Source organism: Rhodotorula toruloides (assembly GCF_000320785.1).
Source record: "Rhodotorula toruloides NP11 unplaced genomic scaffold Scaffold9, whole genome shotgun sequence".
Taxonomy (NCBI): domain Eukaryota; kingdom Fungi; phylum Basidiomycota; class Microbotryomycetes; order Sporidiobolales; family Sporidiobolaceae; genus Rhodotorula; species Rhodotorula toruloides.
In genome coordinates this window covers 460,598-484,432 of record NW_015622969.1, presented here as the reverse complement: position 1 = coordinate 484,432, position 23,835 = coordinate 460,598, and the positions used below count along the sequence as shown (strand labels likewise).

Sequence of the window (23,835 nt, the reverse complement as noted above, 5' to 3'; positions counted from 1 at the left end):
TGTCGCCGTTCCAGCGCTTATACAAACGTCACAAGCTATAGCAGAGCGCATCTTGAGCGTGTTGAGCGGAGCATAGCCCTGCGAGCGATGGAGATTCGCGGAGGACGAGGAGAGGGTCGCCTCGGTCGCGAGAAAGGCCGGTGCGCTCGTCAAGCCAGTCTATGAGGTCCTGAAAGCACTGCGAGGGACCCAGACCAGCCAGTGGAGCGAGTGTGAGCGGCAGAGGCCAACCCGCTCGCGTCCTCATCTCGTCGACTTGGACACGCTCGCTCTCTCACGTTCACGCTCGCTGTGAAGATGCAGGTCGACTCGCAACAGCCTCAGCAGACGCTCAAGCGCCCCGCTGAAGACGACCCAACTGCTGCGACGGCCGCGGGAGGTGACCCGTCCGCCTCGACCTCGACCGGCGACAACAAGCGCGCGCGCACGCAGGAACCGGGCGAGGCATCGACACCGGGTGCAGCGATGGATGACGGGGCGGAAGACGGCGACGCGAACCAGCGTTCGGCCAAGGAGGCGGGCATGTTTGGCGACGACGCTGCCAACGTCTCGAAGCGGCTCACGACGGCGCGGCGGTACCTTGCGACGCAGACGCACCCCGTCATCGTGCCTTCGTACGCGACCTGGTTTAGCCTCGCGACCATCCACCCGATCGAGCGCCGCAGCCTGCCCGAGTTCTTCAACTCGAAGAACCGCTCAAAGACGCCGACCATCTACAAGGACTACCGCGACTTTATGATCCACACGTACAGGCTCAACCCGAGCGAGTACTTGACCGTGACGGCGTGCAGGCGGAACCTCGCGGGAGACGTCTGCGCCATCATGCGCGTGCACGCCTTTCTCGAGCAGTGGGGACTCATCAACTACCAGGCGCGTTGCTACGAGTCGCTTGAAAATGCTGTGACTGACCCACGAGTGTGCGCAGATCGATGCCGACTCGCGCCCATCCTCTCTCGGCCCTCCCTTCACCGGCCACTTCCGCATCCTCGTCGACACCCCTCGAGGTCTCGCTCCCCTTCACCCCGGCACGAAGCCCTCCTCCACCACTGCCTCCGGCACCTCCATCCGCACCGACCTGATCAAGACGGACCCTTCCCGTCCGGCGACAGCCGACATCCGCCTCTCCTCCGCAACCGCCTCTTCGCTCGCTGACCAAGCTCTCGCCGCCCAAACCGCCGCCGAAACGTCACCCGCCGACCCTCAGCGCAACCTGAAACCTTGCCACACCTGCGGAACGACCACCCCAACCGTGCGATACACGTCGCTCAAATCCAAGGGCGAGGTGTCGCTCTGCGGCGCGTGCTACTCCGAGGGCCGCTTCCCCTCGACGATGCACTCGGGCGACTTTGTCCGACTCGACGCGGACCCGTTCGCGCACGCCGAGACCGATCCCTGGTCGGACCAGGAGACGCTCCTCCTGCTCGAAGGGATCGAGATGCACGACGAAGACTGGGACAAAGTCGCCGACCACGTTGGTACGCGCACGAAGGAACAGTGCATCGCCAAGTTCCTCAAGCTCCCGATCGAGGATGGCTTCCTTGCCGAGGCGGGAGGAGCGGCGAACGGCCCGTATGGGTTTGGGAGGGTCCCGCTTAGCAAGACGGATAACCCGGTCATGAGCGTTGTGGCGTTCTTGGCGGGTGCGGTCGACAGGAAGGTTGCGGCCAAGGCGGCGGGAGAGGCGATTGAGGAGCTCGAGAAGGGCCTCAAGGAGAAGAAGGACAAGGCGCAGGCGACGGGCGGCGATGGGATGGAGGTCGACGGAGCGGTGAAGACGAACGGCGAGGCGTCCTCCGCAGTCGAGAAGAAGGAGGAAGACGCCGACGAGGACCCGCTCGCCGACTCGTCGCGCACTTCGGCCACCTCGAACATCCAAAAAGCCGCCCTCACCGCCCTCGGCTCGGCAGCAGCGAAAGCGCACGCCCTCGCACTCGAAGAAGACGCCTCGCTCCACTCCCTCGTCACAGCCGTCGTCGAAGCTCAAGTCCGCAAACTCGATCTCAAGCTCAAGCACTTCGAGGAGCTCGAACAGCTCGTCGAGGCTGAACGGCGCGCGGTCGAAGTGCAGAAGCAGGAGCTGTTCGAGGACCGCGTCAAGGTTGCGCGCATGCTGGAGGAGGCGGCGAGGCTCGTCACCGCCGCGAGGCAGAACGCGGCGCAGGTCCAGCCTGCAGAGGTGCAGGCGCAGATGGCGCAGATGGGGTACGTGCCGCCGAGGGCGCAGCCGGTGCAGAATCCTGGACCCGCGCCGGCGCAGGACGGTGCGGCTGTTCCGCTGGCGTGAGGGAGGAGGTGAGAGGCGGATGTTTGAGCATGTTGTGCGGGTCTACCATTGGCTCTCCTCGTAGAGCTTCTGTAAAAGCAGTCTCTCCGTCAAAAGTTGCGAGGAAGCCAGTCCATTAGTGCAAGGAAGCTATGGGAGACAACGACGAGGGGAAAGAAGCGGATCAAGGGGTGGAAGCAAGTCTATACACCGCTGGAGAAAGCGAAGAGGTCGATATGGAGAGCAACAAAGAAAGGGAAGGCGCAAATAGTGTTCCGACAGGTCGATGTGGGTATGCAGGCGAGGGCGAGGAATGAGCGAGGGATACGGAGATGTGGGCGACGGGGTGTCATGCGGCGACGGCGTGGTAGCCACTGCTTGCGAGAGCAGAGTCAGCTCCGTTTGGAACAAGAGAGACCCGGGAGAACGAGACTCGACTCACGGTACTGGCGTCCCAGCGAGCTCCGCGACCCTCGCGACTCCGGTCGACCCGCTCGGCGTCCGCTGCCTCGCCAGCCGCTCGGCTCCACTCGCCGAGAAGCTCCTCGCGAGGGGAGAAGGGACGGGGACAGCCGACGAAGGCGGGATGGGAGGGTAGTAAGGCTGCGGCGGGTGTGCGAGGTGAGGCGGCGCGATAGACGCAGGCGGCATGGCGTGTGCGAGACCGGCGGACAAGGCGCGCGCCATCCTGCTCGGGTCGGCGTACGGGATGGCGGAGGTCGACGGCTGGTACGAGGGGCTCGATGTATGCGCATACGGGTGGAAGTGCGCGGGGGCATGAGTTCGCCTCGCGGAGGAGGAGAGGTGGTGGTGGTGGACGCCGTTCGCCTTGCCCTTCCTGCCCCCTGCAGTGTGCACACCAGGCGACCTGCCCCGTCCCATCGCCGCATACGCGCCGGACAGGTCGTAGTCTCCCTCCGCCGAAGTGATCGCGCTCAGCGAAGTCCCGCGCCTGCCACGCCCGTAGCCCTCCAGCGCAGGCGGCAGGGTGTCCCGCTGGCTCGTCTTCTTCTTCTTGGCCTTCTCTGCGGCGGGCTTGAAGCGCTTGTTGTCGAGCGACGAGCGAGGCAGGTCCGAGTCGCGGAGGAGGACCTTGAGGAGATGAGGCGCGTTGACGGTCGACGAGAGCGTTCGCGGACCCGCTGGGGTCGACGAGGACAGAGTCGAGGGTGCGAGTGACCGTCCTGGCGACTTGACTGGCACGCCCTTGCGCCTCCTCGCGGTGGGTGCGTGACCCGATGTGTTCGACGAGCTTGACGAGGTCGGCGTCGACTGGCGCGGCGTCTGGGCGGTGTGGGTGTGTGTGGGTCGTGGCATGGCGTGTGTGAGCAGTCTGGCAGTGCTCGTTGTGGTCCACAGCGTGCTGGCGAGGCGTAGTTGACGAGCGAGGCGAAGTCCCCCCGCCCCCGCTCAGACAGCCCAGCCCGACCCGCTCACCGTCCCCCTGTACTCGAGCCAATCCCTTCTCGTGCGAACAGCGATGCATAGCAGTAAGGGCGAAACAACAGGTGAAAGGTGACGAATGTACAGGGAGAGTCGTCGAGAGGCGCCGAGTCGAATCAGGCGAGGTACTCGTACACCCGCTGGTCCTCGTCCGACCGCCGCATGTACTCGCGGTCAATCAGGCTCGAGATCGACTGCACGGCGAGAGAGAGAACGTCAGTGAGGCTGCGGGCGAAGCGGGACGGCGGCTACGCACCTTCTTGATCTCGGCGGGCTCGACCTTGAACCGCTGTCCGATCTGCTTGATGACCTCCATCACGCTGCGCAAGCGAGGGATCAGCGTTGGTTCTCCGTCACGCGCAGGAGAGCGTGAACGAAAGGAGCACGCACAGCTCCTGATGCTTGAGCGTCTTGCGAGCCTTCATGATCCTGTGCAACCGTCCAAAGATCAGCAGCCGCCCACGGCGCCAACAGTCATGCCCGACGAGCGTGAAATGTAAGGCGAGGACGCACCGGACGATAGCGAGCTGCAAGTGCGAAGACCGGTCCGTAAAGACGCGTTCGGTCGTCGACTTGTTCTCCTCAGCCTGTTGTCAACCGTTCGTCCGGTCAGCAAGCAGCTCCTGCCATTCGAGAGAGGCTCGCAGCGATGGGGAACAGGCGAACGCACCGTCTCCTTCTGCTGGATCTGGTTGATCTTGATCCGCACATGGTCGTCCTTGAAGTCCTGTTCCCGCAGATCCGACCCTATCCGTCAATCACCCTCGAAGCGAGCATTCAACAGAGGGCGAGAACAAGCGGCAAACGCACCGAGTTGAACGAGAACTGGTCGCCTGGGTTGACGTCGCGGCCTTTCGGGTGCTTGACGAGCACGCGGACTTTACCGCATGCGAGGGATTGGAGCGTGCGGTTGAGTTCCTTCTTGTCTGCGTACGCGAAGATCAACAGACACGAGCAGGTCAGTATCGCTTGAGAGACCAGCGGAACCGTCGCCACGCACCCAACTTCGTCGCCTCGCCAATCTCCTCCACGCTCAACTTCGCATCCTCGACGTCATTGAACAACAACAACACGACCGCCTGCGCCAAACTAACCATCAACTCCTTCCTTCCCCCGCCCTTGCCCTTGCTCGGGAACGTCGCCCTCAATGCACACGTATCGAGCCCGTGAGCCCAGGTGATTGTCCGACCCGAGTGTTTCGAGATGTAGAACGCTTTGAAGCGATCGAGGGCGGAGGTGAGAGATGGAGGAAGCGCGATAGGGAAGGGAGGGTAGGTCGGCCAGTTGCCTTGCGAGAGGACGGCAACGGAGAGGTCGAACGACTCGCTCGATTTGCTGGGTGAGCGCGAGCCGGCGGCCGTGGCTTGGTAGGCTTGCATGACGTCGGCCGACAGCTCCATGTCCTTGAACATGACCTCGAGCTTCTGCGTGAAGCCGGCGCCGCATTCTGCACGCGAAGACAAGGACGACGCCCCGTGTCAGCTTGCCTCTACAAGTCGAGACGCAAGACGCACCGTCCTTGAGCTTGAGAAGCATGCTGCGCTCGGCGTCAAACGAGGCAGACTTGTTGAGCAGCAATCGCTTGGCAAGGTCGCGCTTGTAGAACGCCTCGAAGATGTCCTTGCCTGTAGGTCAGCGAATTCCAGAAGTCAGCTTGCCCTCCCTAGGGCGGAAAGCTAGCGGACTAAAAGGAGGAGACGCACCTTGCGTGAAACGGAAGAGGTAGAGAACGTCGTTGAGCGTCTTCTCGAGCTCGTTCTCGTCCATGCCGCGGTTCCCACCGCTTCGCAGCTTGGCGTCGAGATACTTGGCTGCGTTTCACGACGGATCAGCTCGCAGAAAGGACGATGCCAAACAACGGCAACCTTACCCATCATCTCGGCCGGCTTGTTCTCGCGCTTGTTAATGAAGAACTCGAACGCCGAGTTGATCGCCGACTTGAAGCTCGCGTCGTCGGAGAAGCAGGCTGTGACGAGGTCGTTCGCGCGCTTGCGGAAGGCGATCAGGTTGTCAACCATGTTGACGTCTTGCGAGGCGTCCATGACGACGGCGAGACCGGCGGACTGATGGTCGCGAAAGGGAGGTCAGCGTCTCCGCAGTGACTGAAGCGGGAGTACGCACCTTGAGGTACTCGAGGAACGATTTGCGAAGCTCGGGGATCTTGCTGATCCGGCCAAGGAGGGCGTACAGCGCGGTCAAGTCTTCCCGCGCATCTTTCGCGCACATCTCGCTCGTTTCTGCGAGGCGGAGAGTCAGCGCATCATTGGCACTCAGAGATCGGCGGACTCGGACGTACCCTTCTCGGCGATACTCTCGACATGACCCTTGATCATCTCCTCCTCGACTATACGCAGCACGCTGCCCTTCGACTCCGAACCGAGTACAGCGTCGCACCGCTCGCCCTCCTCGTGTAATCGCTCGACCACACGCTTGAGGTAAGTCGACGGGTCCACACTCGTAGAAAGCGACAGGCCTTGGGCGTTGTAGAAGGCGCGTGTGGAAGCCAGGAAGGGCGTGGAGAAGAGAGTAGTGTAGCTTTGTTGCGAGAAGGTGCGGAGGAGAAGGAGGAAAGAGCGAAGGAGAGAACGGGAGACGATATTGCCGTTCCTACGCTTCGGGCATCAGCAGCAGCTCGTCCGAATCCAGCAGAAGAACACACCTCTCCTGTTCAACGAGATGTAGCAGACATGAGGTGACGCGTTGTGCGATCCCTTCGTCCGCGAGAACCGAATGCTGGAAGAGGTCGAGCCCGAGGTCCCTGAGAATAATCGAGGTCAGCGATGCTCGTCTTTCTGCCAGTAGAAGCGGTACATACCAGATGGACAGAAGACCAGCCGAGTTGAGGACGTAGGTGCGGTCAAGTTGGAGAAAGATGCTCCGAATGAGGAGCACCTGGTCCAAGAACCGCTTCCCCTCCCGCTCGAACTCGTTCATCCACTTCTCCTCCTGCCCCTCATGCATCATCCCGTCCGCACTGCCCGCCAAAATCTTGCGCAACTCGCCCGTCTCCCGCTCAATCTCCATGCGGATGCGGTCATAGAGAAGCTGGCAGGTTTGCGGCCCTGCAGCGACGGCCGCCTCGCACAGTCCGTACAGCGTCTGCAGCGACTCGGGTGTAGGTTGTGGTGGGCGTGACTGGATGGCTCGAACGGCGCGTGTGAGGGTGAGAACAGCTTGATTCGTGAGGGCGGTGCGGTCGGGTGCGGCGGAAGATCGAGCTGGCACGGCGTCAACAGCGTCAGTCGGTTCCGGGTGCGTTGCAAGAGCGGGCAGAGCACTCACGCTTAGGTTTGAGCGTGATCTTTTTGACCTTGGCTTTGTCTACGCCGCTGGTCAGCCCGAGTCGCTTGCTCGTCGAAGGCGGTGGAGGCAGCGAGGAGCTGGACTCGGCGGCCTGTTTGGACTGTTGGACCGTAGTCTGTGCATCTCTGGCGGCGTCGTGAGCAAGCTTGGACATCTTGTGCGGCGGCGAGGCCATCGCCAGCAGCGGGTGGAGCCAAGTTGCGATGAGGAGCGCCTCTTCGACCTGGACACTCCACTCGCGGGCAAGCTGGGCTTCTTGGTGCGCGCAGAGGCTATTAGATGTACTGACTACTACTGCCGAACGGTTCCAGCACTTCCAGCAGAGGCACTCCTTCTCCTGCTCCTCCTCGCGATTCTCATCATCAGTTTGAGGGGGAGCGCCGTCCACAAAGGCTGTGACAGCTTGCGGCCGCGCACAGCCTCGACTTCATCTGCTGGGACGGCTATGCTGGATGCGTAATCCACAGCGCGAGCGATGAACTTCGCAGCGCAGGACTGTGGCGCTTACTCGCCTCTTCCGCCAGCTCTCTCGTCGCTTTGTTGCCGTCTAAACGAGCCTCTCATCCGCTCGAGCGAAGGTGTTGTCCTCCGACCACCATTGTCTTGCAGAGAGGCCATCGAGCGACGCTCCTCGCCACGCTTTCAGGCGGACGCGCAGACCCGCTTCGTGAAACGACGCTGAAATGCAAGCGAAACTCGAGCAGCAGAGAAGACGGGAGGAGCACACCATGCAAGAGAGAAATCGGTGCCTGCGCAAGACGGTCTGTCAGCTCGGAGAACGGTCTGGCGCTCGTCGAACCTACTTGTCCCTGCCCTAGATGGCACCGCAGTCCTTGACAACGGACTCAATCTTGAACGCCTTGATGTCCTCGACGTAGCGTTCGACGAAGCGAGACCAATCGTCGCCGTACAGGATGCGGTTCATCTCGAAAGCGGCCATGACCCACTTGCGAGCCTGCTGCGGCTTTGCCGGTGACCTGTTGTAGCGATGCGCGATGTTGAGGAGTTGCGGGACGGCGTTGCACGGGTCACTGCAGGGCGCGGCGACAACCTTGACCTTCGCGGTCGTCTCCTCCAAGACCGCTCCGGCAGCGGTGAGAGCCTTGATGCTGAAGCGATTACCCTCGTCCCTCGTCGACGACTGAGTCGGATCCGTCAACTCGCCCATCGTGTGGTAGACCGTCGCCATCTCCGGACGAAAGGCGCCGTGCTTTTGCGAGTAGGTCGCCTCGAGCTGGCGAAGGATCTTCTGGAGACGCAGACGAAGACGGATCAAGCTCTTTGGCTCGAGTGTAGCTCTCGCCCGCAGCTCTTCGACAGCCTTCTGGATCTCAGCGAAGTCCGTCTTCTTGAGCGAGGCGCGGCGAGCGATCTGGACCGAACCATCGAGGGCTTCGCCGAGACACAGCGAGCACTTGCACCCGGCCGGAAAATGACTTTGGAGGATCTGGGGACGGCGCGAGTCGAGCGGTGCGACGTACGAAAGGAAGACCTCGTCTCCTTGGCGGATAGACGTGCGCGAGCGAATCACCATGACGTTGCGCAAGGGCGACCAGCGAGCGTTAGGCGAGCAGCTGTGGTTGAAGAGGCTTGCCCCGAGAAAGAGGCCGCTGGCGCTCTTCTTCATGACCCTCTCAGCGTCCTCGTCGACGATATCGACGAGTTGGGTCGAGCCAGCGCTGAAGCTGTGGAAGTCGAATGTGTGAGGAGCATGGTCCGCCGCCGCATCAGCAGCCCTGCCAACTCACGTGTTGGTGGAACAGACGGCTTCAAGACGGGCGATATCGACAAACTGTTGCTCGCCCTCGACGGGCAATGGGCGCTCGGTAAAGGAGTCGAAGGCGAGTGTCTTCGAAGGAGGGAAGCGGGCTCCGCCATGCAAGCCATAGACGAGGGGAGCAACCGTCGGATCGTCGCTAATTCTGCTCGCGAGCTTCAAGACGAGGTCGAGCGTAGAGGGCTTCGTCGCAGTGTTGGTCTGGAAGTCGAGGGTGAGCATCATTCCGCCCTTGGGAGGCTCGCCGACGCCCAACGCAGCCTCGACTGGCCGTGCGAAAAGCAGTCAGCGTTGAAGCCAGTCGGACTTAGGAAGGCCAAATGTACCGAGGAGGACTTCTCCCGCCTCGATATCCCTCGTAGCCACAACGCCGCGACCTCCACCGCGCCCTTGCATCTCGACGACCTTGATGGGGCCGATAAAGTCGCCGACGTCGAGTCTCGTCTGCGTCTCGGCGAGCTTTTCCAGTTCGCGCCAGTCGTACCCGCCCGTGTCGCGCTCGCGAAGCTTGCGCTCGATGCGCTTCTTGCCCTCCGCACCCTCCTTGCTGCCGGTATCGAGCTTGATAACCTTGCCGAACTGCTCGAGCGCGAGCGTGAGGTGGCGCATCCCTTCGAATGCGCGAGCGAGGCGGATCGTCGCCTTCAACCTCGCTTGCGGCGGCCCGCTAACGCCCTCATCGAGCTGCTTCAGCACGAACGAGCTGTCGTGATAGGCCGAAGCGAAGTTCTCGAGGCGAAGGTGGGCTTGCGAGCGGTTGAGGCGGAGGAGAAGGCTGACTTCGGGCGAAAGAGTGTGAGCGAGGCCGTCGGTGTAGGCTTTGACTGCGAGAAGGTCCTTCTTGGCGACGAAGTACTTGTTACCGAGTGCCTTGAAGTCGAAGTCGTCGGTGCGAGGTGAGACGGGCGGAGGCGTGGCGAAGGAGAGAGTCGAGAAGAGGGGGTGACCAGGGCGGACAAGCTCGAAGTCGGTGGGCGAGTCCATCCTGACAAGGCTCATCGTTCCGTTCGCATTCATCTTGAAAGTTGGCTCGCGGACGACGAGGATCGTACCAAGCGGAAAGAAAGCGTCGAGGTCGGGTCCTGCGTGGATTCCGTGCAGGTCGAGGTTGTAGATGGCGATTACTTCGCTGCGGCCAGTGACGTCTTCGGCGAGGAAAGTGATGCCGACCATGACAGCTGTCGCAAAGCCCGTAAGCCTCGGGAGACAGCCAGGTCTGCTTGAGCTGGCTCACCTGGGCGCGAGACGATCCGTACGGCGAGATAGCGGCCTTCGTGCGTCTTCGTCACCTGCATCTCGTCGAAAACGACTATACATGCTGCGGTCAGTAACGGTGACGGTTGAGGGAGAGCGAAGGGACTGACTCGGCTGAAGCTTCGACAAAGGCACGAGGGACGATGCCTTGGGCATGCCGATGAACGAGAACTGAAAGCCCTTCTCCCCAACGCTCTGAACCTCCATAGCCTGGCGGCGGCCAGCCTCCATCTCGCGCATCTGGTCGTCGCGATCCTTCCTCGGCGGGTGTCGAGGAGGGAGTCGCTTCTCCCGTTCGGCAACAGCCCTCGCAGCGTCTGCATGCTGTTTGAGCAAGTCTTGCATGTCCGTCTCCGTCGACGACGCTGGCGACGTGATCCCGCTCGACGCGCTCGCCCTCACCCCCTCGGCCAGGCGACGCAGCATGTCGGGGTTCGCGCGAACCTGCTTGATGACGTCCGGTCCCAGCCCCATCGTAGCTGCCATGCGGAGGAGCGCTTCGAGGTCAGGAGAGCTCATTGTGTCGGTGAAAGTGAGCGGGAGGAGGAAGAGAGTGGACTGTAGCTGATCCCGCTGCATCCGCGGACCGCGACGAGTTGAAAAAGGTCAGCGAGTACGAGGAAGCGAAAGAAACAGGCAAAGGAAGCGTACCGGCGCACACAGAGACGCGCGCGAAGCGGAGACTAAGAGGAAAAAGCGAGCGAGGAGCAACTTACTCTCTTCGACGGCGACAACAACACAACGGCGGCCAGGCTTTCTACAAGAGTTGCGAATGCAGGGTTGCGGAGCTAAAGTGACACAGTATGCACGGCGGAACAACGGGAAAGAGATGGGGCAAGCTGCGGAAAGAAAGGAAAGTCGACGTCTCCCGGTCAGGCGAAAGCGAAGCCAGTTGCGCCCTGTCGAGCAACGCGCGCGTCAGCGTGTGCGGTCGACACAGGAGAGGTCGTCAAACTCACCTCGTGGATGGCGAGCGAGAGGTGGCGGCGGAAATGCTCGTAGGATTCGTAGCCGGTCGGCAGGTCGAGCTGGTTGAAGCAGGTGTGCGCGGTGGGGAGGCTCGCATTGTTGCCCGCCTTGTGGATGTTGAAGCGGGTGACGCCGCTGCGGAACGGAAGACGAGGTTAGTGACTGCGCGAAAGGCGAGGCGAACCGAGCCAGAATCGCCAACTCACTTCATGCCCTGCAGCGCGGCGAAACCCTCGAGCGGTACGCGAGACGAGCCAGAGACGAACTGGAGGAGCTGTGACAAGTAAAGGGGTGAGAGGTCAGCCTGGGAAGGAGAGATGCTAGACGAAGGCGGGATGGGACGGACCTTCGCGCGCTCCTCCTGTGAGAAGGACCTGACAGCGCGCCAGAACCACGCGACAACGGGATCGGATGGCGAGAACCCGACGAGGTCTGTCGCTAGAGTAGTCAGTACGAGGTCTTGCGGAAGAGGGCGGTGGCAGCACTCACCGGTGTGCGCCCGCATGTCATCCACGTCCAGCGTCGGCAGGCCCGAGATGAGGAGCTCGAGCTCCCGCTCCGAGAAGATCTGAAGCAGGTCCTTCGACACGACGTCGTACAGACCCTTCAGCAACGCCTGCATGAGGGAAAGATCAGTACGCGGCTCGAGAACTGTAGCAGGTGGCAGTCAGCGCGACGCACATCCATCTGATCCTTGATCTCGATCGAGAGGCGCTGGTCGGCGATGCGGCGGACGTAGTCGTGCTTGTTCTCGTTCGTGACGGGGATGTTCCGGCCGTTCGGGATGAGGTCGACGACCTCCATGACGCCGAACTCGTCCCGCTCGACGGAGAACGTCAAGTCGATGATACCCTCGATGTCGTTCTCGAGCATCCACACGAGGGACTTATAATATTCGGGGTCGATCGACTCGAGGTCGCGGTGGTCGACGGGCTTGCCGAGCATGTGCTTGTAGACAGCTGCGATGCGCGTGCATCAGCTCGATGCTACCAGTCAGCGAAGGGGAGGGCAACGCACAGCGACTGAAGTGAGCCTCAAGGATGCGCTGATCAAAGATAGCCTTGCCGATGAGGCGGCCGACGAAGCGGAAGTACTCGAGGTGGTTCTCGTTGATGGCGGACGACTGCGCGAGCACGGTCAGCACAGCATTGCGCGCGAGGGACGGCGACGTCGCATACCTTGTTCGGCTGGTACGTGAGCGAGTCGGCGGCCTGAGGCTGGAAGAGCGCGTATCCCGGGTTGAACATCTGGCGCGCGAGCACTCCGAACCATTCGCTATCGGGCAAGCAATCGGACCGTCAGCTCGTGTTGGCACGTTCGGCAAGGCGCGAGCAAGGACGTACCGAGTAACGCCTCCAGCATCGACTCCTTCCTCGTCGTAGAACTTGACGTTCAGCTTGCCATACTTGATCTCTTCGCCGGACCTGCGGTTGAAGACATGGAACGAGTCCTCGAAGACGTGGGCACGACGGACGTTGAGGTTGATCGTCGGGTAGTGCGGTCGCTTCCGCTGAGAACGGTCATGCAGGCGCTGCAGCAGGCAAGAAGATCAGCGAAAGTCCCTGCTGCACAAACGTGCCGGACGCACCGAGAAGAAGAAGGAGCGCTTGTTCTCAAAGTCGAGCATGGACGAGTTGCGGACGAGCACGGCGAACGATCCACTCATCAACGACGGGTTGTTGCGAACCATCGTGTTAAGAATCTTGCTGTGCGCCGTAGTGAAGTCGATGAACTCGGTCGAGGAGGCGTCCGTGAACTTGTTGACGACGAGCAGCGACTCGATCAGCGGGAGGAGCACCGTCGAGAGGTAGAGCAGGTCGGGCTTGGCCTCGATGCCGCCGAGCGCGTCGCCGAGTCGCTTCCACAGATCAGACTTGCTGAGCGAGCTGTAGATCTGCTTGACTTGCTCCTCCTCCGCAGACAGACTCTTCGAGGCGGGCTCGCCGCTGTTGGTCGATGGGAGCCTCTTTGGCGCTGCACCGAAGAAGTCGATCGTCTTGAGAATGCGGAGGAGCTTTGCCTGGTTCGACGACGCAGGCGTGAACTTGCCGAGCGTGACGCCGCCAACGGGCTGGTCGCGGCCGATCGTGTCGAGCAACTCGACGAGCGAGGGAACGATCTCCTGCGAGATCTTCTCGGCGCGCGCCTTGAGCTCGCCGAGGATGATCTCGCGAGCTCCGTCGAGATGCGAGAGGTTCTGGATGAGGCCGAGCGTCTGGGAGAACGTGCGACTGGAGCACTCGCCAGCGTCGAGAACGTTGACGACGTGGCCAAGACTGGTCGCCGGAATCTGCGGTGGGTTCTTCGACAGCGCGTCGACCGTCAATGGCGCGTCCTTCACGTCCTTCGCCTTCTGGTCGTCGTTCTTGCTGGCGGGTTCTGCGGGAGGTGCAGTGGAGCCTGCTGCCGCCGACGAGGCTTTCCCCGTGGCGGCATTCGGTGCAGGCGGAACTTGAGAAACTGCGGCGGGCTCGGCGGTCGCAGGCTTCTCGATCGAGGCGAGCGAGCGCGTGATTTGGGCGAGGAGAGTCGTGATCGCTTCCATCATCGCAGGCGTCTTGAGGGTTGCCGGTCGCTCGAGGAGTCCGAGAAGCACGATGATGGGGTAGGTCGTCGTCGGCGCAGCCTGCGGAAAGAGGCGTCAACGGCTACCCATGCAAAGCAGATCCCGTCAAGCTCACCTTCTCCTTGCCCTTGCCCTTCTTGGCGGCACGCTTGCTGACCGGGACCTCCTGCTCGGTGAGGAAGTAGAGCGACGTCTGCTCGTTCGCTTGGACGAGGAAGCCGAGCGCCTCGAGACAACGCTGCGCGATCAAGTTCGGCACGCTCTCGCCGGGGAAGTGCGGCAGGGAGCCACCGGGCGTCTCGGGCGCCCTGCGCTTTGGCGTCTCCTTCGTCACGAGCGCACGACTCGCACGCAGACTCATCTGCGAGAAGCTTTTGTCGACAGCTGAGACGTCGCGAGTCCCGTCATGTAGGATCGTCAGGAGCAGGTGGACGAGCTCGACCCGGGTGCGACCGTTCTCGCACAGGTTGACGAGGACGCGCTGGAGCGAGTGGCGTTTGAGAGGTTGTGGGAAGAAGAGTAGTCGCACGAGGGTTGCCAGGCCGGACTTGTCGAGGAGCTGGATGACTTCACGGTGCGTCGCAGACTTCTTGGCGGCGGCATGACCCGGTTGACCCAGAGGAACACCGCCACGGTCGGGCCCGCCCGCTTGCCCGCCAACAGCCTGGAACGCCGCATTCGCAGCGGGACCTCGACGGGCCCTGCTGCCGGCGGCGAGAAGGCCGCCTAGGAGAGCGTCGAGCGGATTGGGCGCGTTGCCCTGCTCGGCCGACAAGACTGCAGACCGCAGTGCGGGGTCGAGCGTGCCCAAAAAGTCGGCTGGGTCGACCTCGGCGAAGTCGGCCGGCTCGTCGGCGCGGCCGACAGCCTGGTCTGCGGCTGCAGGCGCAGCTTGAGCACGACGCTGCGCTGCGGCCTCCTGACGAAGAACTTCGTCGCGCAGCGCCGGCGGCAGAGCGTCGAGAAACTCGGAGTTGATGTGCTCGGGAAGGGCTGGAGGAGGTCCTGTCGAGCGCGTACGAGTCTCGCGCAGATGCTGTCGGATCACCTCGTCGCGCATGTCGTCGGGCAGAGCTTCGAGGAACTCGCGATCGATGCCGGTGTCGGTGATGTCGACTTCTTCGCCATGGACGAGGACGGCAACACGCTCCGGTCGCGGCGCATCTTCCGAGCCGCTGGCGACTGGTGCAGCGGCTTCGCCCGCTGGAGCAGAAGCTCCGCCTGACGGGGTGGTATCCGAGGCTGGGGGTGCATTCGCCGGCGTCCCTTGACGAGAGGTGGCTGCTGGAGTCGATCCCGAGGTGGATGGCACCGCGAGTCCCGCGGCGAGCGAGCGGGCGAGATTCATGACCTCGGCGACGTCGTCAGGGACTTCCTCGGTCGGCTCGTTGTCGACCTCCATCGAAGTCTGCGCCGCTGACGCCTCCGCTCCACCTCGAGTGTCCGCCTCCTCCTTCGCCTTCTCTTCCTCCGCCTGTTTCCGTCGTCGCTCCTCCTCCTCTGCTTGAACTCGCTTCTCCTGTTCGAGTCGCTCGGCGACCTCCCTCGCTTCCTGCTCCGCTTCTCTCCGACGCTCCTCCTCCTTCCGGCGCTCCTCCTTCGCCGTCTCGCGAGCGGGGCCGTGGAGAACGTTGATGAGGTGATTGGCGAGCCGCACGATGCGTTCGTTGACGAGCACGCATCCTGCACCTTCCTTGTGTCAGCGTTCTCTCCGCGCCGAGAAGACGAGGCAGAAAGACGAACCCTGAAGGATGCGGCTCTCCTCGTACCATCGCTGATTTGTCTGCAGCGGCAGAAAGGCCGAAGCAGCGTTGATGCGGTCGGAGAGCTGGCGCGCAACCGACCTCGAGCTGGGCTGCGATGCGGAGGTCCCGGCGTGGCGGTGAGCGTCATGCCCGTGAGCGTGCTGCGCACCGCGGGCGCCTGGGTTCGGTTGGATGACCACGGCCATGCCGCCTTCCGCCGTCGGCTGGAGCTGGACGCTGACCTGCTCCGGCCCGTGGAGATGCGAGAGGCCTTGCGTGCCGAGAATCTCTTCGAGCGTGTTGACACCGCCGGGACCGAGCATAGCTTCGACGGACCGCACCCATTCGCGATAGGCCGGCGAGTCGCGACTCGCGCCCTGGTGGCCGCGAGGACGACGCGCAGCTGGTTCCGCCGCTGCCTCGGCAGACGACGACTCGGCGAGGAGTGGATGGGGCGCGGCCGTGTTCTGGTTGCGAGGGCGGTCGGCGCCGGCGTCGCCCAGCATCATCATGTCCTCGGCAAGGCTTCGGTTGCGGCGAGCACTGGCGCCGTCGCCGCCCGTGACCGGGTCCCAGCCGTACGCTTGTGCAGTCGACTGAGCTCGCAGCTGCTCGGTCATCTCTGGGTCGAACTCGAGCTCGCCCGTCAGCAGCTCCTCCTCGTCGGTGAAGCCGCCTTCACTGTCGCCGGCTTCGTCGACGCCTTCCTCGTCGTCCATCTCTCCCATGCCTGCCTCGCCTCCGAACACGAGCTCGTCTCCGCCATCGGCAGGACCGCCACCTTCCTCGTCGTCCTCGTCCACCCAATCGTTCTCCTCCCCATCGAACTGGGCCTCGAATGCCTCAAGCTGGTCTTCGCCATCGCCACCTTCTTCGAACAGAATCTCCTCTTCGACATCGTCGGCATCGATGATGGAGCCTTCGCCGTCCGAGTCGCCGTCAAGGTCGTCCTCGTCTTCTGCGGCCATCTCCTCCATGTCGGCATCCGAGAAGCGCCGGCCGCCATGCTCCTGTAAAGTTCAGAATGCGCGTCAGATGTCGTCCAGGTCGAGCAATTGTGCCCACTCACCTCGTCATCATCCAGGTCGGACGCATCGCTGAACTCGCTACCGTCGAACTCCTCCTCCATCATCTCGTCGTCGTCTTCGTCGTAAGCCTCCTCGTCCTCGCTCATAAACTCCTCCGGCTGGCCCTGCTCGAGCTCGCCCTCGTACATGCCGAGCGCCGAGTTGCGGTACAGGTCGGCTGCGGCCTGATCCTCCGGGCTCAGCTCCACGTCAGACTCGTCACTGACAGTCTCGCCGTCGCTCATCATCGACGAGTCTTCCGAGGAAAAGTCGCTCGACATGGCACCGTCCTTCGAAGCGCCTGCCGCTCCGGACAATGCTCCCTTGGCGCGGCCGAGCTTCGTGACGATCTTGGTGAGGTGGTCGAGCGGGCGGAGGATCGCGTTGATCAGGACGTTGACGTGAGGGTAGTTGAGATCGACGTCGGCGAGCGCGTTCGTGAGGATGACGGCAAAGTTCTTCTCGAGCATGAGCTTGGCGAGCTGCATCGACGTCTCCGAGTGCGGCCGGTTGACGTTCGGGAAGGGACGCGCCGTCAACAGGCGATGGCAGAGGTCGGAGAGGCAGGCGAGCCGTGCGTAACGGGTCTCGGTTGGCTCGGACGATGCCATCGCATCGCGGAACGCTCGAGCGATGACTTCGAGGACGGCCTTGCGCACGACCGTGATCTCGTTCGCCGACTCCCTGTCTGCGGCGTTGCCGAGGGTCGACGCCGCAGCCGAATCGTAACAAAGACCAACGACGACGAGCGACGCCCAACCCCACATCGACGATGCGCGCTTCGTATCGAAGTCGCCAAGTGGCGCGAGCGACGAGGACAGGGCGAGATCGTTCAGGAGGAAGTAGAGGAACGAAGAGCGCGACTTGGGTGTGACCGTTTCCTTGCTCCCGCCCTTGCGGGTCGAGAAGGCGAGGAAGCTCGCCTTGCACGGGTTATAGGACGCGACGAGTTCGGCGAGACACGCGAGGGAGAAGGCGGACTGGTAGAAATCGTCGAGAGGGGTGTCCGCAGGGATGTGGGCATCCACCGCATCCTTCTTCGATGCGTCCGGAGGCGCGTTGCCGGCCGATTCGGCGCCCTCCGCAGGACGCGGGACAGGCGCGAGGGCACCCTTACTCGTGTCGAGCGCCTGCTGCATGAGCAGGTGAACGACCACATCAACCGCCTGCGGCGCGGGAGACAGCGTCGCCCTGCCGGCGGCTTTGGTCGGTGCGTCGCCCATGGCGGCGTCCGTCGAGTCGGCGCCATCTTGGTTGAGCGGCGACTTGAGGGGCTCAGAGTCGACCTGCTTGCCGGCGTTCGCGCCGTCGTCTCGCTGCAGCGTAACGTGGTAGTGGTGCGGGGCATCGGCGCGAACGAGCTTGATGGTGGTCTTGGCGGCTTCGAGGAAAGTCGCGATGTTACGCAAGGCAACGCTGTGTGTTGCGCGAACGAAGCCCGTGGCGTCGGCCACCTGCTATGGTGAAGTTCAGCCCGTCAGACCGAAGGAGAAGCAGCGGAAACGACATTACCTTTGACCGGTTCGAGCCGAACCATCCTTCGATCTCTCGCTCCATCACCGACTTGAGGAGAGCCTGATCCTCGACGACGTGGCGGAGAATCATGACGGCATAGGACCTGCAACCCTTCGTCTCCGGCGAATCGATCGCGAAGGAAGAGAGAAGAGTTCGGACGCCATCGCGTTGAGCGAAAGCGGCGGCGACATCGTGGTCGCGCGTCAAGCAGAGGAGGAGGCGCAACGTCGAGATGAAGACGTCGCGGGTCGAGACGCCCTTGTCGAGGACGTCGAGAGCGAGCTCGAAGAGCGCTTTGCGCTCGTTTGCCCAGGCCGGACCCTGCGCGACGAGCTCAACAGAGGGGACCTCGCTGCCTTCGGCGAGGATCTCGGTCGGTCGCGGCACGTCTTGAATGGCGAGCATCGAGTCGGCGACGAGCATCAGGGGCGCCAGCCACTTCGGGCGAGCATCCTTGGCGGGCGACTTTTCCGAGTAATGACGTTCGAAACGCATCACGGTCGACATGACGTTCTCGCGCAGAGACTCGACCGTTTCGCGGTAGCTGACGTCGGTAGTGATGAGGGCAATGAGACGCAGCCGGGTCGTGATGGCGGCTTCGCGGGCGTCCGCACCGTTCTCCGCTGTGAACGAGTCGAGCTCGTCTAGAAGCGGCTTGAACGGTGGCTTGCCCGACTCGGCACTGCTCGGCGGCGCAAGCGAGTTGAAGACGTTCTTGACGTCGAAGACGAGGTCCGCAAAGTCCTCGGCGAGTTCGAGCGTGCGGTGGATGAAGCCGGTCTCGATCTTCTCGCGGGCGACCTTGAGCTCCTTCTTCACGTCGTCGATTGGCGTTTCTAGCGTCGCCGGCGGCTCCTCTGCAGCAGTAGTCGACGCTGCGGCTTCGGCAACCGTGCCATCTGCATTGGCATCTCCCATCTCGACGTCTGCCTGGGGCTCGGGTGCCGGGGCCGCAGGCTCTGCGGGCTGGTCTTGGGGAGCGAGAGGAGCTGGCGCAGCTTCGACGTTGTCGGCCTGTGCAGGTTGAGCATCGGCAGGAGGTGCGAGCGGAGCGGGGGCGAGGAGCTGACGGGCTTCCTCATCGCGAGCGGCGCCGACCACGTCCGGGTGCTGGAGAAGGTACTCAGTCGCAAGGGCGACGTTGTTGCGCGTGCGGCGGAGCGCCGTCTCGCATGCGCCACGCGGGAAACCCATGTCCATCAGCTGCGCGATGCGCGTCTCGTCCGGAGCAGGCGGCGTGGCTGGAACGCCCGCCAGGGCTCCGAGCGGCCCACCGCCGAACATGGCATTGAGCGCGTTCGCCGTGCCCCCCACCGCGAGGTTGCCGTCTGCGATGACCTGACCGAGAGGGCGACCGACTTCTGGTCGAGGCGGCTGGTCTGTCTGGTCCTCCCCCTCCGCCTTGAGAACGTTGATGAGGGTGGCGACGAGACTGCGAACGACGTTCTGAGGGCATTTTCGGAGCCAGGGCTGCTCCCACATGGCGCAGATTGCCGGCAAAGCTGCTGCGCGAAGGCGAACGAGGAGAGCGGGCGCGTTGAAGTAGTTGCGACTTGCCGGGTCCTTCTCGCGAGTGAGCAGAATTGCCGTTTGCGGCGCTTCGAGGATCGTCTGGCCCGCCGTGAGCCGGACGAGAAGCTCGAGGACCGTCTTGAGACCGCCGAAGACCGGAATGATGAGCGGCGAAGCGGTGCTGGCGTCCGACGTGGAGGCGAAGTAATCCGTTGCGACGGCCTGTAGCCGCTCAAAGAGGCGCAGGTAGGCTTCGAAGCCGCCGCAGGCGACGAAGGAACGCAAGAGCTGGACTTGCAAGCCGTTCGGACGTTCTGCGAAAAATGAAGCGGTGAGTGGGTCGTGTCAACCGGAAATCATGATGCGGCGACGCACCGTCGAAGAGGAGTTTGGTGACGAGGATGAGGCTCTGCGCTGCGTACGCCAGGTTGGCAGAGAGCTCCTTCGCCTCGGGCCATTCAAGGCTGTCGCGGAGGAAGCGAGCGAGCTTCTCAGCAACAGCTTGTCCGACGGCGCGATGCGCAGCCTCGGCGGTGCGACGCTGGAGGACAAGCTTGAGGATGGCCTGCATGAACGGCAAGGTCGATCTCGTGAAAGCCTGTAGGACGTCCTGAATGAGCTTGATGTTGGGCGAGTCGGGCGTCGCCGGAGTCGAGATCGCTTCGACCGCCGCCTTCTCGGCTGCACGCTCCTGCTGGTGCTCGCGCGAAGCTGCGACCGCGGGAGTCGGCGCCTCGCCTTGCGGCGCATTCTGCGCGATCTCCTCGGTCGCTGCCTGGGACGCCTCGCCCGTCCAGAAGCTGGTGGGACGGATGGCGACGTTCTCCCACTGACACGCCCGGTAGACGCGTCCGATGCGCTCGAGAACCTCGCCCTGCTCCGCCGGCTTGGTGAAGACGCTGAGGATGACGGTTGCGGGTTTCCCGTACGCGTAAGTGAGGTTTGTGAAGACATCGGAGAGCAGCGAGATGTGCGAGAGGAGGACGGTGATGTCGCGGAAGCGCTTCTGCTGGTCAGGAAGCGAGTCGACAGGCGGGCTAACCATCGCGGCGAGCGGCGACTCGCGAGCGAGGCCGTCGGTCGCTGTCGTGTTCCAGAACCACTCGGTCTTCTTCATCCACTTGTCGGTGCGGCGCAAGATGCAGGAGAGAACCTCGCTTGCCTTGGTCTCGGTTGCGATCCGGAACATGGCGGCGATGGAGCTGTAGCCGTTATTCTTCTCCATGATCGCAGGAGAGCACGGCAGGGCGAGCAGATCGAGGAGCGTCTCGAAGACCTTGTCTGTCGCGCCGAAGAAGTCGTCGATGACTTGGCCGGTGTTCTGGAACAGCCCTTCGAGGAACTGCAGGCAGTCGCGGTAGTCAGCATGCGATACCAAGCTTGCTAGCGGAGCGTACGCACGCGTCCGAAGACATCGATCGCGTCGGTCGCCTCGTTGTTCTTCATAGTCTCCTCGTCCTTCTTCTTGTCCTTGTCCTTCACGTCTTGCTCTCGACGCGCCTGATCCGAATCTTGCTCTTGACCCGCACGAGTCGCCTGTCCGGCCGAATCCGTCCCCAACTCCTGCATGGGGACGTCTCGCACAGGCGAAGCTGCGACGAGGTTGTACCCCTCTTCTCCGTCGGGAACGACGAAGCGCTCGCCGTTCGCCTTGAGCGCCTCGAGGACGCCGTGGACGCCCTTCATGAGCTTCTCCTTGAGGGCGGGGTGATGCCGGATGAGCTCTTCAATCGAGCTGCCGAGGATGACGGCCGAGTCGCGGTCCCGAAGGAGCTCGACGTGCTCGCGCGTCGTGAAGATTTCGAAGTACTTGTCGACGAGCGGGCGCGCGAGAAGCTGATCGAGTCCCGCTTGGTTGAGGCAGAAGGCGCCGATGGCATGCGGGATCGACTGCAGGACTTCGTTGGCGGCGGGAATGACTCCTTCGAGCGAGTCGTAGAAGATCTCGGGCACCTTGGCCTCCTGGAGGGCGGCAAGCGATGTCGGCTCGTTGTGAACGAACGTCGCAGCGATGTTGGCGGCAAGGGAGAAGATCTGCGGGCCGAAGACGCGTCGATACTGCATGACCGTCTTGATACTGTCGAGGAGCGACGTGTCGATGACGTTCCGGAGGCCCTCGGTCGTGCCGGATCCGGCGAGGAGACGCTGAAGGGCGCGGAGGAACGACTTGAGCAGGATGCCCTGCTGGAAAGGCAAGAAACCGAGCGCGTTCTCCTTGACCGATGCCTCGAGCTTCTTCGCCTCGTCGGCGTGCGCAGACACAGCTTCGTCGACCTCGGTCTTGATGCGAGCGACCCAGACGTTGAGGCCTCCGGCTGACATGAAGGCCGTAAAAGCGTTCGAGTAGCCGGAAACGAAGCCGTCGAGGAGGACATTCGCCTTGTTCGCGCCGAGGAGCTGGAGGTAGCCACGTCGCTCGTTCCGGAGGAAGTCGAGCAGAACGCTGACGATGCCGGCGCCGATAACCATGGAGCCGATCGCGGTGTGGATGTTCATGTAGGTCAGGACGTGGAAAAGCGCATCGATGTATTCGACATTCGTCTCGGCTGCAGACGAGCTCTGTCAGCGTCCTACAGTGCAGCGGGAAAGAGAGAGGTGCGCACGCTCGTCGGTGTCGAGATCGGCCGCCATCTTGCGGACCGTCTCCATCAGCACGCCGTGGCTGACGCTGGCGTTGAGCGCGCTGGCCACCTCGGCAGTCCTCGACTTCCGCCTACCGAACGCCTCCAGCGCGTACAGCGCTGCGCTGCGGACCTCGACCGGGACGTCGCGTTCGGGGTGGACCAGCTCAGCGACCTGAGCGATCAGGTCGGGCTCGTACAGGAAGATCTTCAGCTGAGCGGCTTGCTCGCTTTGCGAGTGGGCGAAGACGGCGAGGGCGAAGAGGCGCACAACGAGGAGCTGCTGACGAGTGGCCGTACTAGGCGAAGAGAGCGCCTGGCCGATGCGGATGCGCTGAAGGAGGTCAAGGCGGTCCGAGTCGGGCACGTGGTGAGTCTCAGCAAGGTCGAGAAGAATGTCGATTGCGCTCTTCTGCGTCGTGCGGAGGTTGGGAAGGTGGATCGTCGTGAGACCCTCCGTAGACTTCGGACCCTGCGCCGACGTGCCCGTTGCAGGCGTCGTAGGAGCGGCGGGCGTCGAAGGCGCCTCGCGCGCGGGCGTGTGGAGGTGGGGAGCGAAGGATGCGGTGCGTCGTACGGGTGCAGGGGTAGAAACGCTGGTCGAGGCCTGAGGCGCCGACGCCGGCGGTTCCGCAGAATCAACCTCCATCCCTTGCTCCTGGGACTTGTTCTCAGACGCGCCCTTGCTCGGCTCAGCCTTGCGGTAGAACTGCCACTCGGGCTCCTGCGACTCGAGCGGAACTTCCAGCTGCCTATCCTCGGCAAGCTGGTAAAGCTCGATGCCATGCTCGCGCGTTCCCCACGACTGGGCGAGTGCGAGGAGGCGCTTCTCGGAGAAGGGCGCGGCGTTCAGGGACGAGTTGATCGACGAGAACTGCTGAGCTGGACGAAGAGCGAGGCGGAGGGTCGCGAGGAGGACAGAGATGTCGGTAGTGTGGAGGAGGTCGTTGATGCGCTGCATCGGTAGTAACAAAGAGCGAATCAGCGCGCAAAGCTCAAGCCAAGATCTGCTTCTCGACAAGGAGGACCGCGAACTCACGTCGAAACCGTTGAAGATCTTTCGGTTCGTCGAGTTCTCGAGGAGGAGCTTCTGGAAGCCGAGAACGCTCAGGAGGAGCTCCTTGGTCCGCGGCGTGAACTCGTTCGTCTGGCAGTGCTCCATCGAGCCGAGGTCGTAGTCGCGAATGACGTTCTCGAGGATCTCGTCGAACCGGTTGAGCGGGTAGACCCAGTGCTGGAGGTCGGTCTTGGGCCACTCCCAGCCGTGCTCGAGCAGCGGCTGGACCAGCGAGGGCAGCTCATGCTGGGGAACCTGCTGGAGCTGGGTGATGAAGCTGGCGATGCCGGGGTGGGCCGATCCGCCCTTCTTGGGCTGGCGCTTGAGCCGTGCCATCTACTCTGCCGTCACTGATCGGCTGCGCGGCCTTTCCTGCGGTGGTGACGGCGGGTAGACGAGGGTCGGAGAGGGAGCTGGGGAGAGGAAGGGACAGCGAGCTCGTCGAGGCGCTTGCTGGGTGCGAAACTGGGTGTGCGGTGTACAAGACCAAAGTCGAATCTGTAGCGGTCGTCGCTGGTCTGGCAGCTCGACTTTGCAACCAGCGACTGTGAGTGCAGGAGACGAAGGATGAACGGCTTCGTCACGACCGTGGCAGCAGCTTCTTTCGCAAGTCCTGCGTGCGTGCCGATACCCTGACTATCTAATGAGCTGATATCCAGCTTCGACAAGGTTGTCCCCGAGAAAGAGGCCCGCTCACTCACTCGCCAGGAGTCCGGATGTAAGCGTAAAGGCGGTTGCGCATC

The 23,835-nt window shown here is 63.0% G+C and overlaps 5 protein-coding genes across 5 annotated transcripts; 1 reads left to right on the top strand and 4 right to left on the bottom strand.

Annotated features, from left to right (window-relative positions):
• Window positions 1-297: 297 nt before the first annotated feature.
• RHTO_08119 (chromatin structure-remodeling complex subunit RSC8) lies at window positions 298-2,284 on the top strand (the record flags this gene model as incomplete). The annotated part of the gene is made up of 2 exons (XM_016421773.1): window positions 298-870; window positions 926-2,284. The coding sequence occupies 2 exons, from the start codon at window positions 298-300 to the stop codon at window positions 2,282-2,284; spliced, it is 1,932 nt and encodes a 643-aa protein (XP_016273885.1).
• A 328-nt stretch (window positions 2,285-2,612) lies between these two features.
• Window positions 2,613-3,580, bottom strand: RHTO_08118 (uncharacterized protein; the record flags this gene model as incomplete). Its single annotated transcript, XM_016421772.1, has 2 exons — window positions 2,613-2,637; window positions 2,706-3,580. 2 exons carry the CDS (start codon window positions 3,578-3,580, stop codon window positions 2,613-2,615), a joined length of 900 nt encoding a protein of 299 aa, XP_016273884.1.
• A 242-nt stretch (window positions 3,581-3,822) lies between these two features.
• Window positions 3,823-7,184, bottom strand: RHTO_08117 (cullin 4; the record flags this gene model as incomplete). The annotated part of the gene is made up of 15 exons (XM_016421771.1): window positions 3,823-3,900; window positions 3,963-4,026; window positions 4,097-4,135; window positions 4,220-4,293; window positions 4,377-4,433; window positions 4,517-4,632; window positions 4,707-5,153; window positions 5,221-5,331; window positions 5,410-5,517; window positions 5,577-5,769; window positions 5,828-5,943; window positions 6,003-6,313; window positions 6,366-6,464; window positions 6,522-6,924; window positions 6,989-7,184. 15 exons carry the CDS (start codon window positions 7,182-7,184, stop codon window positions 3,823-3,825), a joined length of 2,412 nt encoding a protein of 803 aa, XP_016273883.1.
• A 639-nt stretch (window positions 7,185-7,823) lies between these two features.
• Window positions 7,824-10,559, bottom strand: RHTO_08116 (TPR and SET domain containing protein; the record flags this gene model as incomplete). The annotated part of the gene is made up of 5 exons (XM_016421770.1): window positions 7,824-8,694; window positions 8,758-9,052; window positions 9,113-9,964; window positions 10,021-10,095; window positions 10,151-10,559. 5 exons carry the CDS (start codon window positions 10,557-10,559, stop codon window positions 7,824-7,826), a joined length of 2,502 nt encoding a protein of 833 aa, XP_016273882.1.
• A 353-nt stretch (window positions 10,560-10,912) lies between these two features.
• RHTO_08115 (E3 ubiquitin-protein ligase HUWE1) lies at window positions 10,913-23,428 on the bottom strand (the record flags this gene model as incomplete). Its single annotated transcript, XM_016421769.1, has 18 exons — window positions 10,913-10,939; window positions 11,000-11,144; window positions 11,216-11,283; window positions 11,356-11,441; window positions 11,499-11,625; window positions 11,691-11,968; window positions 12,027-12,132; window positions 12,188-12,284; window positions 12,353-12,540; window positions 12,598-13,635; window positions 13,691-15,258; window positions 15,319-16,330; window positions 16,390-17,841; window positions 17,900-19,728; window positions 19,790-20,756; window positions 20,816-21,960; window positions 22,018-22,990; window positions 23,075-23,428. 18 exons carry the CDS (start codon window positions 23,426-23,428, stop codon window positions 10,913-10,915), a joined length of 11,460 nt encoding a protein of 3,819 aa, XP_016273881.1.
• Between the last annotated feature and the right edge of the window lie 407 nt (window positions 23,429-23,835).